Below are 20359 nucleotides of genomic sequence, written 5' to 3'. Positions count from 1 at the left end.
AGGGAGATGGTGGCCACTGTAAAGAGATTTGCCTTTGAAACATCAAAGGAATAAGCCAATGATAGGATTCTTCAACAGTGTTTCTACTCCTTTTCAGGCTGAAGTAGCTGTCTACTAAGAGCTCTTATAGATGGTATTTTATTCACATGAAAATTTTGTAACAATTTACAGGAGGTTTGAGTCTATTTTAGAAAATACTGATACAGTCGAAGAATTTCAAGACTAACTCAAACCAAAAAGATGTTTTAAAAGTGTATTTCTATGATCTGCAGTTAGCAAAAGTGTCCCTGGTGCTGACAATTAGAAGTGTGTGAGCTTTATCCTGCCATAAAATTAAGAGAGGGAAAAATGCCAGTCTACACTAAAACATGACAGCACACCATTAAAATTACCAGAACCTAAGTGTGCATATCATGCACTTCCAGACATGGCATTTTTAGCTTCCAGGCATCACATTTTCAACAAGAGAATCCCAATAAAATTGCACCTATCTGACTGTATTCTCCAATGTGTAAAGCCCCTCATGTATCTGGAAATACGTTCAGCCAAGAAGGGGCAGGACATCATGAAGAACACAAAGACAATTTGATCTTTCATCCTTCCCATTACCCTGAAAGAAATGATGCTGCAAGTGGAACACATCCTTTTGTTGCCAACCACCAGTCTCTGCCTACTGGGGCTTCAAGTAGATGGATTAAAGGAAGACTTTTTAAGAGGAAGCTTGGAGCAGCACTTCCTACACTGGAATTTCTATCTACCATTTGCCTGCAGTGACTGCTTTAAAATTCACCTTAATATGCAAATACCATTGAATATGTTAGAATTATGCTCATTTGTCGCAGACATCTTTTCATGTAAAATCTTTAGGATTTTTTTCTTCTTGAGATGCTGAGATTCAGAGACAAAATGTAAACAATGGTTATCTGCTGCTGTGGAATGCAACAGGTGGATCATTCATTGGCTCATCTTAGATGTTTATAATTAAAGGCCAATCACAGCACAGCTGTCTCGGAGGGAGTCCGAGACAGCTGCCTTTGTTATGATTCTTGCTGATTCTATTCTTAGCTTAGCTATCCTTCTAAGATGAAACCTTTTCTTCTGTTCTTTTAGTATAGTTTTAATGTAATATTTGGCTTAAAATAATAAATCAAGCCTTCTGAAATATGGAGTCAGATCTCTTCTCGCATCCTAAGACCCCTGTGACCACCGCCACACTCATTTATCTACAGAAAGCTCCTCATTTCCAACACATTTTCACATTTTCCTTATGTGTGTGTTTACTTTCATGTAACCTAACTGTACTGCTACAGATTAAGACTGAGATGGCCACTACTCTCAGTCACTGCAGGAGACTCAGCTTCCAATACATGCTCTCTAATCAAGAATATGAAATTTCTACAGTGACTTAAAAGATTGTATTTAATAGTATGCTGCACACCTATTAGCAGAAAAATTCAGTAGTCTTGGCAAGGACTCTTTCAGTAAAATGAATGGCACAAAGGTATTCCATAGGAAGCAGCTGCCATGAATACACAGAGCAAAAAATGTCCTTGCTGAATGCAGGTTTTAACACCATTCAACAATCTCAACTCTCTCTCCAGGGCTGCTCAGTCTAAGAGAACACCTGAACTTCTACAAGTCAAGAAATGAACGTGCACATAAAGTCAGCAGATGTAAGATCTAAAAAAAAAAACCAAAAACCTAATAACACCCTCCCCTTTACAAATCCAGTACTGAAGATCTCTTAACCTGCAGGAGGTACACAACTTTCTGGAAATGAGGATATGCATGAAGACTGAAAAACAGACTGTGAACAAGATCAAGCAAGAGACCTGCAACAGCTACAGTGCCACAGACACAGTGGTAAAGCTGAGAAGAGCCTGAAGCTGCTCAGCAATGTGAAAAAAGACTCCTCAGACAGAGGGAAGAAAATACACTGGGATAGTTCTGACATTAGGCAAAAGCACACACCCTCAGTAGCCATTCCCAAGATTGTGATCACATTATTGCTTAGCTAGATAGAAAAGATCTAGTACTATTTCACAGGGACAGAGAAAAGGCATAGAATAATCTAAAGGCAATTTTTGCTTCTCATTAAACAGTAACTTACTTTGGTAGTGCTAGATAAATGCACAGAAGGTACAAATCTGCAAGTAAAGATTCTTTTGGAGTGTTTCCAGATAATCTGTCCTGATGCATAATTTTGTGGGAAGCACCACAGGGAAAAGCAAAATAAATTCTCTGACAAAGCCATATGTGAGCAGCAAAACAGACCTCCATACTCTGGCAATGTTCTACCCTGCCAAATTCCTGTTTTTCAAAGATAGCACTGGCTTGGAGTTCTGCTGATGTGAAGTGGGGGAAAATACAGAAAACTTAATGGCAAATATGTATAAATATTTATGTATTTCTTTAGTCTGTCTTGTCCCAACATAATGAGAAATCAGAGCTGTGCAGGTATCTTTTTATAACCCTCTTTGGGATTAAACACTTCCTAAATAAGCAGTAGTAAGAACAGCTTTGCTGAGAGCTACCCTAAGAAGTGTAGCTCAAATGTTTGTGTTAGCTTAGAGAAAACACGTATTTGCAAATCAAAACAATTACAGATGTGCTTCTGTGAAAGGAGAATTGAGGGCATGTATCTTGTCAAGAAAGGACAGCAACTGGTATCTTTCACAGAGCAATTACATTGCAAGGAGTGCCTCAGTACCCTCTCACCAAAACTGGTAGACAGTCCTGGTAAATTTACAAATTGCAGTACTTTCCTAGTTTTGAAAAATTACATTTATTGTTTTTGAAAAGCACATTCTTTTTAGTTTCCATTTTCCATGCTCTTCTCAAGCTTTACATTAGAATATCAAACATGGTAAAAGCTGAAAAGGCTTTGCTTGTTCAGCTGGTCACAGTCCAACAACATTATGTCTTACTTCAGGCAAAACATTTGTTTCAAGCTTCAAGAAAAAAAAACCAGCAGCCTGAAGCGCATTTCCATGAAGTGATAAACAAACAAATTGTTCCATCTCTGGCAAAGAACAAGATGAGTCACGCTTGCATGACTGGCAAGGTGTTCAGAGAGCTCACCTTGTACAGGCGTCACCACGGTCCCCTTGAAATGCGGATTGATGTGGATGTTCTTCGGCTGCTGGGGGGTCACTGGAGGGGGAGTCATCATTATTCGAGGTGTTTCTATCTGAGGGGGCATATGTAGCCCTGGAGGAGGAGAAGAATGATGCTGATGCTGTAAAGGAAGCAGAGATTGTAACTGTTGCTGCTGCTGCTGTTGTTGTTGCTGCTGCTGTTGCTGTTGTTGTTGTTGTTGCTGCTGCTGTTGCTGCTGGAACAGACTCATAACAGGTTGCTGGTGTGTTGGAATTAACCTCTGTGAGTGAGTCTAAAGTCAGACAAAAGAACAGAGTCACTAGGCTTTAAAGTTAAATATCCTGACATAAATGAGCACAAAACCAAGACATCTCTGGAGAACAATTAAGGCCAATTATGAACAGAAAAAATTCTTTTCCCTATAACCAACTGGATCCACCAAAAACCATCAGCACAGGAAAGCAAAGGAGCAATCAAAAACATTCATGTGGAGGAGAAGGCAACAAAGAGCAAAGAAGCACAGGGAATGCAGACACATTCACTCATTTTTAACAGTGAAGCTGTCTGGTTTCATATATAGTCAGGGCTCTGCATAGGTCAGTGTTATTAACTGCAATAAGGTTTATGTGGAGATCACTAGAAATCTGAGTCCTAGTACCAAAACAAATCCACTACCTCTTCTCTCATGTATACAAAAGCCTCTCTTGGATAACAGACCTAGCACTAGCAACAAAAGTTAGAATACAAATTCAGGCATCAGTGCAGCACAAATTCAAATATTCTTTAATATCAGGGCAGTTTTTTCTTCAAGCAGTATAATATCTATACTGCTTGAAGAAAAAACTCATTTGAAGACATCATTTAAAAGTATCCTTCCAGACAGAGAAGAAAGCCTCTTGCTGCTCAACTCTCAGAAACAAATGGCCAAAATCAGTGCTAATAAAAAAAATAGTGTCTCTTTTCAGAGAAATTCTTCTGCCTCTGAGTCACTGTTACTAGATCTCAGTCCTACACCAGCAACTTGCAAGAGGCAGCAGCAAGAAGAGGCCCAAGGGGGCAACCTTTTAGCAACAAAGGTGTGACAGACTGTTTCTTGCTTCTTTCAGTGTACATAAAGCAAAGCAGCTACATAGTATGCACAAGAGGACACTGTGATGAACATAAAAATATTTACATTTAAAATCAAAATAGCTTGCAAGGACTGCAGTAAAACAGAAAAAAAATATCCAACTTTCACTGCTTAAAAAGCACGAAATTTACTACTGCAGGGCTCTCAAGCACTGAGATATCCACCGACTCCTGCCAGTGACCAGCACCTACTTACTGCTGTTGGAAAAAATCACCTTTGTTTAACACAGATGACTTTGTCCTGCAAAGATATATAAAGACTTTATTCTACAATCTCAGCTTCCAGTATATTTTATGACAGTGAACAAAAATAATCAAGAGGTGCTGACCTCTTGATCACTTGCTGGAGATGGTTTTGGTTTTTTAAGGTTTTTTTGATGGAAAAAGTAAAGTCTTAATATTGTGATACAAAGCACAGCAGAGAAATAGAAAGTAGTGACAAAGCTAAATTTCATTTGAAATTCCAAAATAATAACTTATCTAGTAGGGAAGTGCTGATTACTGTCCTCGGGTTTTATTTACCTCCATAGTAGCATAGCTTATATGCAAATAGATTTTTTTTAAAAAGTATCAGCAAAAATATTACCTTGACAGAACCCAAGAAGAATTTTACAGAATTGTATTTTTTAAACTACATTATTTTAAATAAAGAGGGACTGAACATGTTTCCATGTTGCATTGAAACTTTTCAGAGGAATTATTCAGTTTTTCCTCCATCCTCATGCAAACCAGCAGATTAGTCTGACTATGACTCATCAGTCAAAATGCACTTTTCATTTGGAGGTCTTGAGATTGCTCAAGGTGAAGCCAGTAACAGGACTAAGCACATTCTTTACAGTCATCACATCACACAAAGCCCATACTGCCTAACAGTGCCCTGAAAGAGCAGAAGGTCTACACTGGAATATATATCCCATCTTTGCAAAGATTCATGATTTAAAATGCATTTCTCCACATCTTCCTGCAAGGGTGCTCAAAGAATACTAAGGATTGAAAGGTACCATTGATGGCTGGTTTGGCAGCAGTGCAGGCCTGTGATCCTTCATTCTTCCCCTATCATTATTGTCTCTCCTTTGATCTCCCATTCCATGGCACATCACTGAGCCTCCTCTTCTCCCTCCTCTCCTGGAGCCGTATCGCCCCTGCTTAAGCTGCCTCTCCCTCTCTTCAAACTCACGTAGTGCTGCTTGGGCTTCTGCAGAAAGCTCTGGTGAGAGAGAAATGGGGAAAATTATTTCAGCTTTGTGCTGAAAAGGTGGAGCACACATTGACAAATAGAACACTGCCAGAACTACAGAAGAATCCCTGCTAACATAAAATTTGCAGGCACTTTGATCTCCTTTAGGTGGCATGTTAACATTTTGTTAAAGACACTTTTAAAAGGAAAAAGCACAGATACTTCTGTCCTCTGCACAGGCAAAAAACAGCAGATAAATGAAACAAACATGAACAAAAAGCTTTGGTTGTTTTCTTTTTCAAGATGGTATTGAAGGCTGCCTTTCTGCTATAAGAGGAGGCTGTGACTCCCCTCAAAGTTTTGTTATCTTTAACATCTCACTTATCTGCAGATGTCAGGCAAGACAATGAATCTGCAGCAAACTTTACAGTAAAAGATCTGCTGAGTCTTCCATATAAACAGATTTTATGCACCAGACTCTTCTGCACATTGGCCTATTCCAAAGAAGAACATTCTGCTTGCTGAAGTCTTTCTAGTACATAAATACTTAATTTTTGTTTTACTGTATGTGGTTTAAGAACCAACTGTACTTCACAAGTAGTAATTCCACTGAAGAGAGAGCACACAGTAAAATCTGTCCTCAGTTCAAGTCAAACATATGGTGCTGATAACACCCACCCAACTCACACCACAGGTAAACACCAGAAAACACCTGGTACTCAGCAAAGATGACAAATTTGCTTGAAACCTTTGGATAGTGCTGACAACATTAAGCAAGAAATAATGCAGTAATAGACCCAGGTACTGAAATCACAGAACAGGTCTACAACAGACTTCAGAAAACCCACCATGAAAGTATAAGCAGAACCACTCACCAGATTTCACTCACTTACAAGGGGTAATAAACTTTAACTCAAACATGCAGCTGAATCTTTTGACACGTGTTAGTCAGATCCTTTGTTACCCCTAATATTGATTTCTGCCTCTAACAATGCAAAAAACAAATACACTCGTGACAAATAAAAGCATATTTTGAATTAATATGGTAATTACTTGTCAATACTACACACAGTGGCCATAATATCAGAATTAAAGTAATTAGTATCTGGCAGGAGACATTTCTACTATGTCTCCACACCATGAGATATCCTCTCCCAAGAATACATAACTAAATCAATTAGAAAACTCTAACAATTTCTTGTGAGTCTAAAGGCCAAAGCTACTTAAATCACCACCATCTTTAACATCTTCATAAGTAATCTCTGTTAGTCTTTGAAGTTGAGGATTGACAGAAGGGCAGAAAAGGGTGAGCACTGAGCATTCCCTCTGCGGCAGTTGCTCTTACGTTGCTACAAAAACTACCTGCACGACTGAGCTGCAAAGACTGTAAATTTGCATGTCCCAGTTTTCAGAAGTATTCAGCACCTCCACAAAGCAGGAGCTTTTCAATTTTTACAAGTTCTGAACTTGCTGATGGCCTGTAAGAATACAGCAAACAGGACAGACTTCTAAAAGCCCAGGATCTGCCCAAGTTTCCTATTTCATTTTTGCACATTGGTGATGAGACAAGTTTCTCTACCTCCTTTTCTCTCCACTCTGACACCAAAATTGAATGGCATAACAAATACTCTTATGAAATGCAACCTTTGCCCTCAAGGCATAGCAGAGCCCAAGACAATCAGGCTTTATGAGGAAAATCTTACAGAATGCTTAGAATGAGGGAAGGAACCACAGTCCCTCAAGTCTTAGTATGAAATGTGCATTTCTGACAAAAATTAAGAGAAATGTACTCTTGCCCAAAGCAATTAAAAACATTAGATGCAACTAAAACAACTGCCATAGCCACCTTTGGCTGCCAGGGATCAAAAATGCTGGTTAGATGGGAAAAACCATCTAGCTTTTATTTCAGGTCTTCTTCCTCTCCACACCTGAAGCAAGTAGTGTTTCTTCAGAAATCCACAAACATGGAAGGGCAAATGTGGGCTTTGACTTGACCTGCCTGAATGACAGACCCCTACTCTCCTTACATTCAAGAGGGAAAATAGTGCCACTATGCTGCAAAAGAGTCTCTCTATCCCTTATCCAGAAATGATCCAAGTCCTGCAGGGCATCCTGAGCATTCTGCTGCTTGGACAGTTGTTTTGTTCTCCCAGAAATGGGACAGGCAGGAAAATTTCTCTGCCATCTTCCACACTACAACCCTGAACTCAGCAAGGCTGGAGTCTGGAAAATAAAGTTCAGTCATTGCAACAAGTACCTACCAATGATGGTCAAGCAAGATAAGAAGCAAGTTCCTATTAAATAGCTTAGAAATCACATGTGAGGAAAGCAATTTTTAATGAACCTGGGAACCGAGCTAGGCTTCCTAAAAAGCAAGACTATGGCCAAGTCTCTCAGCCTCCTAAGCACACACTGAAGGACACTGAATAGACACAAGAATGAGCTGCTCCAAACACAATTACTTCAGAGCACTGTGCTGATTAAGCTTGGGGAAGGGATGACAACATCCATGCAAAGTCAAGTCTGTCAATCTTGGATGTGCAGAATCACTCCCTTTAAAATACATAAGTTGTTTTCCTCCTCACTTTACATAAAATTTCTCAAATTTTTAAGGCCTTAAAGGCACAGCTCACACTCTCAATTTTTCAGCCAGAGTAGGGGCCAACTTTGGAAAAAATCCCAAACAAAACCACACACAAATTCACATTCATACTACACCTATGACCACAGAAGTACAATATAACAACTGGATTTTAAAAATAAGATGATTACATCAAGTATATTTCCTCCACAACATGCCACTGCTTAGACACCTAAGTGCAGGTTCAGAACCCTCTTGCAGAAGTTACGACTGATGCCATGAGCACAAGTGCTGCATGTAGCTACATATCACCCACAACACATCAAAATATCATCAGCTCTACTATGAGGGGGGCTGCATATTGAATTTGAGAGCACTGTGTCCCACACACAGAGATCAAGCAGAGCAGAAGTCATGGGAGATGGTTTTGCAAGGAGGGAAGCAACAGAAACAGTCCCTGTTTCCCTGAAAGCAACCTCAGACTGCTCAAGAAAAGAGGGGATGAGCAGAGGAAGAAGAGATTCTCCTTCCCTCCCTGGGCTCTTCCAAAGCACAGCCAGGTGTTCATTCACATGAATACAGCTCCTCCCTGGCTAAGAACTCATGCACAACTACAAACACATATTCATTTACATATATATGCAATTTGTTGTCATTTCTTTTCTCCTCATCATCCAGATCTGCAAACTGATTATACCCTGTGCTTTCTGGACACAGAGCAACTGGACAAATTTAGAACATTCACCTTAACTTCTCAGCCCTGCCTGAAATCTCAGACATGAGGCATCACAGTGCACATAAGCCAACTAAGCAGGGCATAACAAGAAGTACTGCCACAGCCAAATGACCTTTGTTAGCACTTTGCAATTGGTTCTGCAGAAGTCTAAGGGTTTGAGTTGTGTATTTTTGATTAGATAGAAAAGGAATACTTTAGTTTGGTAATACCAAAGACATTTTTCCTCTTCACTTTCCTTAAGATCTAACTGCCTCCAGCGAATAATGACAATTTCCACTCTAAGAAGGCTTCACCAACAGGCACTAAAAGAAGATAATGTACTTCTTATCAAAGGTGACAAACTTGGTATTGCTAGAAATCAATTGCAGAGCTGTCCTACAATACCCATCTTCTGAACTTTGAAAATCCATTCTTTACATTATCTTGGATGAATAAATGTTTAGGAAAGATCTTAGCTACATTACTGAGAACACTGTATTTTTACATCTTTTTTACCAGCACAAACTTGGTCTCATCTTGACTGTACGTTCTCACACACACAGTTAATGCAGTGAATCAGCAATTATTTTTCTAGTGTCTCTAAGTGTCAAGATTAATTTCACTATTGCTGGTAATAAAATGGTTTCAAATGACATCTTTAATCAGTAAGTAAGAATGCACTCCTCCAATAGAGACAAGCTGTCACAAAAGGTCACCAAAATGTGACAGGATGGAAATTACGTTTGTAACTTCAACTGAAATGTTAATTCCTCCTTAAGTGTTTTCTGAACTATGTTCATATTTTAGAGTAAGGAGATGTAGGTCTGCAATGAAATTTCATTTTTAAACTACAGCAGCTGTAAAAATTTGCTTTAAAATCTTAAAAGGAAGCAGATATTTATATATGTAAACAGAATTTTTTGTGGTTTAACCTTCTACCACATGGTCAGTTAGCTGGTCTCTATCAACAAATAATTAAGAAAAAGTAGTATGAATAGAAACCATTTCACAACAGCAATATTGTGCTTTCGCCAAACATTGGTTTAAAAACCTCTTTATAGGATCATCCACATGTGCCCTCATCTTTTCCTTATATCTCAGAGCTGCATCCCAGATCACTTAGAATTACATTTAAAAGTCTAATTGAAATCACTGCTCCTTTAACAGTCAAGTTCCACTATAAGGTTTTCTCCGTATTGGCTGGTCTTGTTTTTATATTAAACTAAATAATAAATCCACAGATATATGAGAACAAATGCAATTGTCCTTTACCTTACAATATGTGCAGAAATTTAGTTATTCCAGTGCACTCTTGTTTTTAAAATATTCTGTTTTTTTCAATCCACCAACACCTTTTGTATAAACAAGATACAGTCTCTACGTGGTTTGTAGAAATATGGTCTCATGGTTGCAAACCCATTTGGAATGCATCTCAGCTAAAACACCCTTTGCCTTTTATTACCATTCATTACAGCTCTGCAGAACAATCCATTGCCACAAAGCCTCACCCAAAGTTTCTGGAATGTTTCTCCTTTCTCTTGTCACATCTGAGAGCCTGATGATGGTTCCTTCTTTCCGTTCGGTTTTGAAACGTAATCGTCCAGACTCTTCATCATCATCCTCCTCCTCATCAGACTCTTCTTTTGTTTCTTCTTGAAGTTCCAGAGACCCAATAGCTGCCTAAATCACAAAAACCAGAGGACATTTAGCCTCAAAAAACCAAGTCTCTTGTAAACAAAAGCAAGCTTTCAAAAGCAAGCTTTCTTTAAAAGGCCCTTTCTACAAATTTTGCTGGCATCATACATTGTGCTCATATATAATTCAGGGAACATTTAAGAGTTGGTGATTTTTTTTTAAATAAAAATATCTGTACTACATAATAAATAATAAAGTAAAATGTATTTAGAAAATAAATTTGCTCTAATATTTAAGGGATTATTGAAAGTTAGAACCTCCATCTGATTAGTAGGTACTTCTGCACACAGATTTTTATCACTGAATTGACTATGATGCAAACTTTGGTTACTACCAGATTCAAATAACAGGAACAGTAAAATCCTATTTTTTTTCATCTTTTAACAACTGTCAGTACCATACTGTTAAATAAACCTAACCTACCAAAAACAAAGATAACCTTGTATCTCAATCCCATTCCTCTGGGTATGTATGCCTTTACTTTGCTCTTCAAACACTTCCCAGTTTCAATTCAGTAATTGATTGGTAGAATAAGAATAGGATTGGATAAATTTGAAAATACTACATTTGTATTCTGGATGCTATTGGAATGCTTCTAGAATTTATTTTCCAGTTCTCTCTAAAACAGAAAACATTTATTTAAATAAAACAATGATCCAAATGAAAATGGGTCCCTCTCCTTCAAATGAATAGAAGTGAAAAAAAATTTCATTTTTGCATGTAGGCCTGATGAAAATGCCTAGAGTGTTACACAAGTTATACTGGATTTCTACAGCATTAGAAGTGTTCTAATATCATGTGATTCTCCACAAAAATTTTTGATTGCTGCATATTTGATTATTTCCTGTACAAGCCTACTTGTTCATTTCTTAGAGCCTGTTAAATTAAAATGCATATGCATTTTAATTCTATGCAAAGCCACTAAATACATCATAAATTTAATGCTGCTTGAGGACAGTTAAAAAATGAGCCAAATCTAACATGCAAAAACGGTTTAATCTTCTAATTAACCAGATCAGTGCAGAAATTTATATGAGAAAGGCACAGCAAGTGTGACAGTCAGGTGGACAGATATTAAATCACAGATCAAGAAAGAATTAATAGCATAATTGTGCAAGAGATTGCAAATTTCCCTATCCAGCAGCCTAACTTCATCCATAACCAAAATAAAAATGTGTGAAGCAAGATCAGAGACAGGGTGACCTGGCAAAACAGTTTCTGCTTTAAAAAAGACAAGCAAACCTGACGAACTCAAGCTCAAAGCTACTCCAGCTTGGGTCGGGTGAATAAATGATCTGTGTCCTTAGTTACAAGGCTTTAATGGGCTACTGATCCCAAGCTGTGTGTTATCCATTCCAAACAAACTTTTAAACATTCCATTTCCTGACCTCACAAAACTGCTTTAAGATAAATAGCTAAGAGAACAGTCCAATTTTACAAAAGGTTTTAAGGCTTGCACGTTACAAATATATTTATTTTGGTGTAACAGCTTTATCATATTAAAAAAAAGCAGGTAAAAACAACAGGCAAAACAGGAGAAAAAAACCACCTTCAACTAGACTGAAAGAAATCCAAACCTCAAAAGCAAACCCAAACTGAGCACAACTCATCTAATTAACATATCTACATATAATCAAAACACCTTTGAGAGCAAGCATTTGATACTTGTGGAACAGAGGAGGGATGTTAGCAAGGAAAGAGATGCTAACATGGTTTAATGAAAACAAACAACACCAAGAGAAAGACAGGGTTGGCATTTTACTTGAAAAGAGGGACTCCCAAAAGAGCAAGGAGAAGCAATATCTCTATTAAATCAGTGTTTTCATAAATATCACAAACTCCATAATTTTACTGTCTTACTACTTCTTTTTAGAAACTTTTCCTTCAGGATCAGGATTTGGAAGTCAGAACTGGAGCAGCTGTTTTGCAAGACATGCTTACTCTACACTGAGCCTCCTGTTTTACTCTAAAGCACAAACCCCAGACACATCTATGGCCCTTAAAAGCTACAGTGGAATTCTGGTTTTTATTAATCAAAGACTGGTCTCAGTCCTGTAATCTCATCTGTGAGTGTTAAACTTAATCATGCAAAGCTCTATGTGTAGCTCAAACTTTAGAATCAGAACTAGAAAGGGTAATGAAGTCTACATTGTCCTTAAAACTTCTGCTATGTTTTAATGAAATGTTATTAAAAACCCTGAAACTCTGTTGCGTTTTGACAATTATTCATTCTGGGAAAAAAAAACTACTCTAAAAAGAAAATATCCCAATTTCTGACAGACTATCAGACAACTACTTACCTACAGAACAATAAAAAAAAATTCCCAAGTTTTCTAGACTGGCATTATTCTACTCTTACCCATTTATACCAATTCTGAAGCCTTGTTCTGACTCACTTTATTCATCAGCATAATGTTCATGCCACCCATTAACCAGCAACAGCCATACAAGCATTAAATATCAAAGACAAAAAAATATCAAAGGAGCCAATGAAAAAGCAGGCACCAAGGCAAGGCAGTGCTGGAGAATGGTAACTGACCCATGTCCAAATCTGATTACACCCATTACACCTTTTATTGAGGGATTTATGCAATGGAGACCCAAACAGGTCTGACAGCCACCCATATGTTCTCTCCACACAGCTCCAGGGAAGGCTGGCTGAGCAGGGTAGGAGCACACACCCTTCCCTTGCAGTTTGTTCTGCAGTTGGAAAATGCAAGATTCCTACATGATCTTTTCCATCTTCCAGCTGAACAGAAGAAGCTGTTTTGCCAAGATACAGCATGAATGGATTCTGTGTTTCTAAAAGACACAACTGCAGACACAGAATTAAGCCATACTATTACTTACAGGATTGGCTTTAATACCTGCTAATCATGAATATCTCTGCATAGATATTAGCAGTCCTTGAATGGCCACTTGAGGTCACTGGACTGGACTCACCAGCCCAGGCTTCCCAAAGGGAGCTTTACATTTCCCACTATGACACCTTGCACAAAGCTACCAAAGAGCTTTGCTGACCCTTACACAGAAACAGAATGACCTTTCTTCTGCCACGAGGTCAGGGGCTCCTGCCATCCTCATTCAATAACTGTGCCCTAAATCCCACTAAAAGCCACTGAGCAGGACTCCTCACACTGGGTTATGATCTGCTGGGAGAAGGGCTGAGTGCTCCTGCCCTGAGCAGCTTACAGGCAGCTGCAGGAATGTAAGAGACACAGCCCAAGGGATGCTGCAGAAACACTGACACAGCATGATCCTCCCAAAGATGGGATGCCCCCCACCCAGACACGGGATCCCCCCAAAGTGTTCAGGAGAACTTGGTGCCAGACATTCAGAAGATGTGCAAAAACAACTAAATTAAAGGTGAAACAAAGAACTTATACTAACAAGCCATAAAAAAGGAAGTGGAGGCATCTGCTACAGGTTAACACTGAAGAAGATGCAGTTGTTCAATCCCAGGGGATCAGGAAATAGTAGGGCAGATAGGAGGAGATTATCCCTATTCCAAGGGCACCTCGATTCTACAGATGAAAAATGGAACTGAAAAACAAACCTAAGTGCCTTATAATATGTTTAAAAATTGGCTGGTTTGATTTGCACTCTTTTCACCATTTCCCTCCAGGCTGGCAGGTCGTGTTTTCAAACCTAAACAACAGATCTAAGTGCAGAAGTTTTGGCTAAGCACAGATGCAACATATCAGACATAATATGTTATTTTGTCTACAAAAAATAGACATATGGGTCTTTTTTTTCCCAAGCCTTTATTCCATCAAAAGAAAAGCAGTATGCAGCATTTCTTCATGAAATGCTTTCTTGACTAAAGTACTCTTCACTTCTTATCAGCATAACACAAGACACAGTTTAAATTATGGAATGATAAAAATCCTCTATCATTGACTTCACAGATTACTTTCAATATAAAACAAAGACATTATGAATTCTAATTTCATGAGATTTAATTTTTATGAACATTTCACAGAAGTAATTAGTGATATTTTCCCTCTAAAATATTTAGGACATGATACTTCATGTGGCTGTTCTGTCACACCTATTTGCTGCTGAAACTTCTGGGTGTTGGGTTTTGTTTTATACCTCAGGAAGACAAAATTATTTCCTGAAGTACTGCAACATTTTTCAAGGAAGTCACAGAGACTTGTTGTTTATTTAAAATTCAAGTTCTGCAATTTTGAGCACTGTTTCAAAAACAAACTTTACCTGCCTATTCCTCACTTCTCCCACCTGAGTGCCACTTGTAACAATTCACTCACCTCCCTTATTCACGTGTTTCCCCCATCACGTTGCAATTCCCCAGCCAGTCAGCTTTTCTCTTGGTTTACAAAAAGATTTCTTATTTCTTCATGCAATATAGTAAGAGGCTTTAGCTGATTTTAATGTGATAACTGCTCAAAATAAGACACCCAACATCCTTCTCTGTTACTCAGATGCCAAATTTCAACCAAGGGACAATAATGTTCTTTCTCTTGTACCAGATCCATTACAGCTCCACTCTTTTGTTGCAGGAGAATGCCAACCCTTACCCCTGTTTACAAGCACTGAATGTTATGAGATTTAAGGTAAAGTGCTGTTACTTAAATCTTGAATAAAGAACAGAACTCTTCAGAGCTGGAGGCAGGCATCTGCAATGAACAGAAGTGAATACTCTAGAAAGGTTCTCTCCCATTCTTTAGAGAGTGCAACTGTGAGCCTACTGCTAAATGGAAGTAAGATCCATACAAAATAATAAAGTAACAAAAAGATGTCATGGTTTTGGAAAAAAGAAACCTGTGAAAGTCTACAAACCATGAGAATAAAGCCAAAATGCAGAGTAACTGAAGATATGGCCAAAACATTCACCATATATGATGAACAAATTCCATAAAAGCTTCCTTTACAAAACAAATTTAAAACTTTCATCAGCGGTACCTTTTGAATTAAACACATTTAATTCTGAATTAGACAAATTTAGACAATGTGAATATTAGAGAATTCTCATTCCCAAAATGAAGCTGTGGTTTTTTACAGCAATAAGTTTGGCATTGAGTCCCAGCTATGCATTTAATTTTATATGATGTGCATGTGTCCATCATCTCAGAGTGTGGCTGCAGACACCACAAATGCATCAGTTCACCTCCAAAACATCAAAACAAAAATGTGTATCAATCCAGTGAAGGAATAAAAAGTGTACAAGGATGTCACAGCTCTTTTGAAGGGCAGATTTAACAATTGGGAAGCAGGAAATTAACGACATGAATGTGTATTTTGTGCAAGATGTTACACTTGCAACAGTGGAGGCTGAAGGATGCAGGTGGTCCCTTTCAATGCAGAACTCCACCTACCAAAAAATGTTGTTTTACCAAGATAGGTTTGCTACAACTGGAGCATCACAGCACACCCAGTTGTGAGAACTTCATACAGTAATGCTGCTGTGTCTTTGAGGAATTAATTTCCTGATGAGTTAAAGCTCCAAAGAGGAAATACACTCTGACTACATTTCTCAGCAGGTAATCCATTCAATCCTATTTAATTAAGAACTGGAATAAAAGTAATATTAAAGCAGATTCCTGGTGGGGAAAGGATAAAAAAATCTTACATCAAAAACTTGCTGCAAATTAAAAATGGTTGTGATGCTCTTGCCTAATAACAAAAGGAAAAACCTTGCAACACAGTTGAAGTGGTAAGATAAAAAAGCAACTCTTTTATGAAAGCTGCAGCTGCACAAAATATGGCATTGCACATGCATGATACAGGATTTCTATAATTTTTATAAGGTTAATTAATTAGTTTATCTAGCCAGTACATCCAATAGGAAATCAGGTATGCCAGTAACCCAGCCCTGGGTCAGTTGGTCCAAGGACTCCTTCCCTTTTTTCTTGTTATGTCTCCTAGGTTCTGGTAGAACATAAGATGTCCTTGTCAGGAATTATCTTCTTAAGAATAAGACTAAACAGAATTTCAAGAATGTAAAGTAAAGGTTTGTTAAATTGTGAGAGAGGGCAGGGAAAAATACTAGAACCTACACAAATACGTATTAAAAATCTACAAGGCTGTAGATATATGAAAAATATATGAAAAGCTAAAAAACCTTTAGGCATCACTACCAGGCTATAATTAGTGAATACATACTCGGCAGACTTTACCATAAGCTTTCTTATTGCAAATGAAGGAACTCATCCATTTTCCTCACTGAAGAAGATAAATCTCACAGGAATTTCAGTCTCAACACAACTTTCAAAACAGCAATCTCTTTGCCTGTCCAAAACACCAAACTTTCCATGCTTACACCCCCTCCCTCAAAGGGGGATACCCAAGAACTGCATGTACATCCCACCAGCAACAATGATCCATCTGGAAAGGGAAGCACCACAGCTCTTGGAGATTTAACAGACTGTGCAGTATTACTGTCATTTCCTACCCAAATGGGCCCCTGAAGTTTCTAATGTTGAAGCCAAAACTAAATATCCACATTTTGGGCTTTCCCTTATGATTCTAATCCCAAGGGGAGAGGGGATCTGGTATGTTTGACAATATAGATGCTATCACAATTCATTTTATACATTGAGTACTACCACCAATAATTCAACACCGGCAAAGTTGCATCAACTCTTATCCAGCACAATTCTATGTATAATTCTATGTACAATTCTACAAAATCAAATTGTAACAGAACTCGTTATTTAAAGTTTCCATTAAGTTCATGACATACCTCTTCTGATTCATTAGCCATTGTCCGGGTTTCTTCCAATTCCTCATCAGCTGCATACTCTCCTTGTTCTTCCATTGCTTGCTCATTATATGATTGCATGTAATCTTCATCCTAAAGCAGTAAACAGGAGGGTGAAAAAACACAAGGCCAATGAATAGGTGGGGTCTGACTGCATTGCTGCAGCTTCCAGAGTGGAAGAGAAGTATTGCATCTCTGGGAACAGTAAACTGTGAGTGATATGGCACACATACAGCATAATCAGCAGGGCTTTTAACTAGACAGTGATTTCAAAATTATCAAAACCAAAACAGTTTCCATTCATATCCCAGCAATGCCATCATAAAGATCCCATTTAATACTGTTTGTCCCAGTACTACTTCTATACATTTGCATCCACTGATTACAAATTCACGAAGCAAACACTGCAGGACTTTCTGGCCACAGCACATATACATTAACATCAGATTTCACCCCATCAAATACAAACATTCTTAAAGCATTCTGCAAGGGCTTACATATGCATGGGTTCAACTCTGAAAAATTATGAACATAAAACAAAAGCAAAATCTTGCTTAAGTTTGCTTGTATTTTTCAAACACTTCACTGATCACATACTGTTTTGATTAAATCATTTCATTAACAATTAAAGTCAGTGCATGTTCCCTAATATGCCACTTAAATTATATTGAATTATGCAGGTGACATTTTCTGAACTAACCTCCAATCTCTTTATTCAGGTTTAGACAGTTCTCAGTTACAAAAAGGATGAACAAGCAGGACATCAATCACTTTGGGATATTAGCACCTTAAAGATGTCTTTAGCAGGTCAATAATCTTTTCACCTTGGAAGGACTTTATCAGATCTTGTCTAAAGCCTGGATAAAAGCTTTTGCATTAAGTACTTCTAACAATTGGCAGTGTATCTCCACCACACAAAGCAGTTTTCTTCCTTAAGGATACAACCCTCAAGGTCATGATTCTCAACTGCTTTCCAGCATGACAAAGGAGCATTACCTACCGCCAAACAAGCTGTCAACACAAACTTTGTCACAGCCTAGATAAAGAAACTGGCAGACAGTGATAATAGGTCTAATTTCCCCTCCTCCCCAGGGAGGTAAACAGATTTTAAATCAGTCTAAAACCCTATGCACGTGAAGCAATGTTATCTTTGAAGATACAATAGAAGGAAACTCACTGGAAATTCATCTAGGGGTTCATTGATTTCAAGGTCTAGCACTTCATCTTCTTCTCCAGGCTCTTCCCCATATTCTATTTGGTCTTCTGTCAGCTCAGGATCATTGCCTTCATAATGTCCTTCCTCTGCATACTCTGAGGCATATTCTTCAGGTGCTTCAGATTTGTCATAACCAATTTCATCTTCCCCTTGGTCATACTCAGACTCGTGTTCCAGTGAGGGGTCGTTGATGGACTCGTACGATGTCAGGATCCCAGATGTGGCATTGAGGCTCACTGTGACACCTGGAGAGCTGTGGGACAGGGGCACAATTCAGAGGCTCAAGTCTAACTGGCAACTACTCACAAAGATTCAGCAAAACAAAGCCAACAAACGTAAAATCTCCAAGTTGGTGGATAGAATTAAACCCCATATACTGTTTGACTCCATGCCACATCCTCATAATGCATACTAAAATGCAGCTTATCACCAGCTGCAGGCTATTTGACCAGGGGAATCAAACCAACCAGATGGTTTAGCAGGTCAAACTGGCAAAAGTCCTGCTTGGTAACCAAAGCAGACCAGATTCAATTTTAATTCCAAGAATAACAAAAAAAAATACACAAAATGACTATAACTGCATCTATTTTCCTAATCTTTCAGAATACACTAGTAAAACACTTTTTACTAAATGCATTAACATTGTTCATTCTTGATTATTGAATTCAAACTTGCATTTTTATGATAGATTAAATGTTCTACTTAATATAAAACAATAGTCAAAACTGTAATGTAAATCATTAAGACATTCTTAACCAGCACAGACACTGAAAAAAAACAATAGAAAAACTGGCAAGTTTATAATCTTCAGGCAGGCAAAGCAAACCTCGGGGTTTACTGTTTACAAAAGCCAGTGCCATCAACACAAAAAAGCAACTAACCAACAGCAGACTAGTTCTTGATTTGAGAGCTCTGTGTATAAGGAAAACAAAGAATTATTTTTTTTAAATAACATTCCTATTATTCTCCATTTTCTCAAGTTTGGGGAAACAAGACCCAGGCAGCTTTGAGCTATTTGCATGTTTAAGAGAGAGAAGATTTAAAACAAAAGTGAAGACATTATGCAGGATTATCATTATCCTCCCAACTACAGAAACACGAGGTTGACAGGAAACATAAGGGCAAGGGAAAGGCTCTCTCTGGCAATAAAGCTGCTAAAAATGCAAAAGTTTTCTACAGAAACCTGCTTCCACTGAGCAATATTATCACATTTGAGATGTTTTATCACCACTGTGTTTGGTCACACAGCCATCTCTGCTACCCAGGTGTCTCAAGGAGGACATACAACGAAAAAACAGCCAAGAACTGTAACTGGGATTCCCCTTCTTGAAGGGAACAGTCCCACCCTCCCTCCTGCATGGAGAAAATGACAGCCAATGAGAGATTTGATGGTGGAGCATTTTATCACATCCTCATCAGTCCAACATAGGGACTGGAGTCTTTATCCTAATTACAGCTAATACAGGAGATCTCAGAGATGGAGATCTATGTATGTTACACATATACATACATTCACAGCCCTTCAGATGACATGCCCTGCACAGCATGCAATAATGGAAAGCTGGAAAAACAGGCCAGTAAAAGCAGCAATGGCACTGCATCACTTTGGCATTACAAGCACTTTCTCTCCTACTTCACTCCAGCTTGAAAAGCAAAAACAACAAGACACTCATTTTGACTTGTAATGCCCATAATTCAGCTGAGAAATTGTATTACTACAGGGTATTCACAGGGCAGGATTCTCAGTAAACTCCCATGGAAATGCCTTAATCCTATTAAGTCTGTTCAAAATTTTCTGCTATGTAATTGCACACAAATATTTAAGTCACAAATTGCCTTCCTCAGAGTCTTAGGAGGTAAGATAGATTTTTAAAAGAAAGATGGCAGAAAAGGACTACATAGGAGTGATGCCTTTCCCTTGGTCCTAAAAATTAAGAGCCAGCCACAGTTAAGGGATAAAGGGTTTTTACCTTGGTATTTAATAAGGATCCTTATGGTGCACCACTTCACCAAAGTGGAATGTA

The 20359-nt window shown here is 38.3% G+C and overlaps 1 protein-coding gene across 4 annotated transcripts in view; it reads right to left on the bottom strand.

The window, feature by feature from the left end:
* RBM33 (RNA binding motif protein 33) overlaps positions 1–20359 on the bottom strand; it is a 97688-nt gene that overhangs the window by 58071 nt on the left and 19258 nt on the right. For 3 of the 4 annotated variants that reach the window (XM_066551066.1, XM_066551074.1, XM_066551082.1), the window contains exons 5-9: positions 18297–18588; positions 17102–17212; positions 10209–10380; positions 5229–5434; positions 3082–3238 (exon numbers count right to left, since the gene is read on the bottom strand). In XM_066551066.1, the coding sequence (XP_066407163.1) occupies positions 3082–3238; positions 5229–5434; positions 10209–10380; positions 17102–17212; positions 18297–18588 (938 nt within the window). Of the gene's footprint in view, positions 1–3081; positions 3392–5228; positions 5435–10208; positions 10381–17101; positions 17213–18296; positions 18589–20359 lie in introns of all 4 variants that reach the window. The other variant, XM_066551058.1, reaches the window with a different exon arrangement.

The sequence above is a fragment of the Molothrus aeneus genome, chromosome 1, assembly GCF_037042795.1.
Source record: "Molothrus aeneus isolate 106 chromosome 1, BPBGC_Maene_1.0, whole genome shotgun sequence".
In the NCBI taxonomy this organism is placed as follows: Eukaryota; Metazoa; Chordata; class Aves; order Passeriformes; family Icteridae; genus Molothrus; species Molothrus aeneus.
Note: the sequence above shows the minus strand (reverse complement) of the source record. Positions and strands in the feature narration are given on the sequence as shown.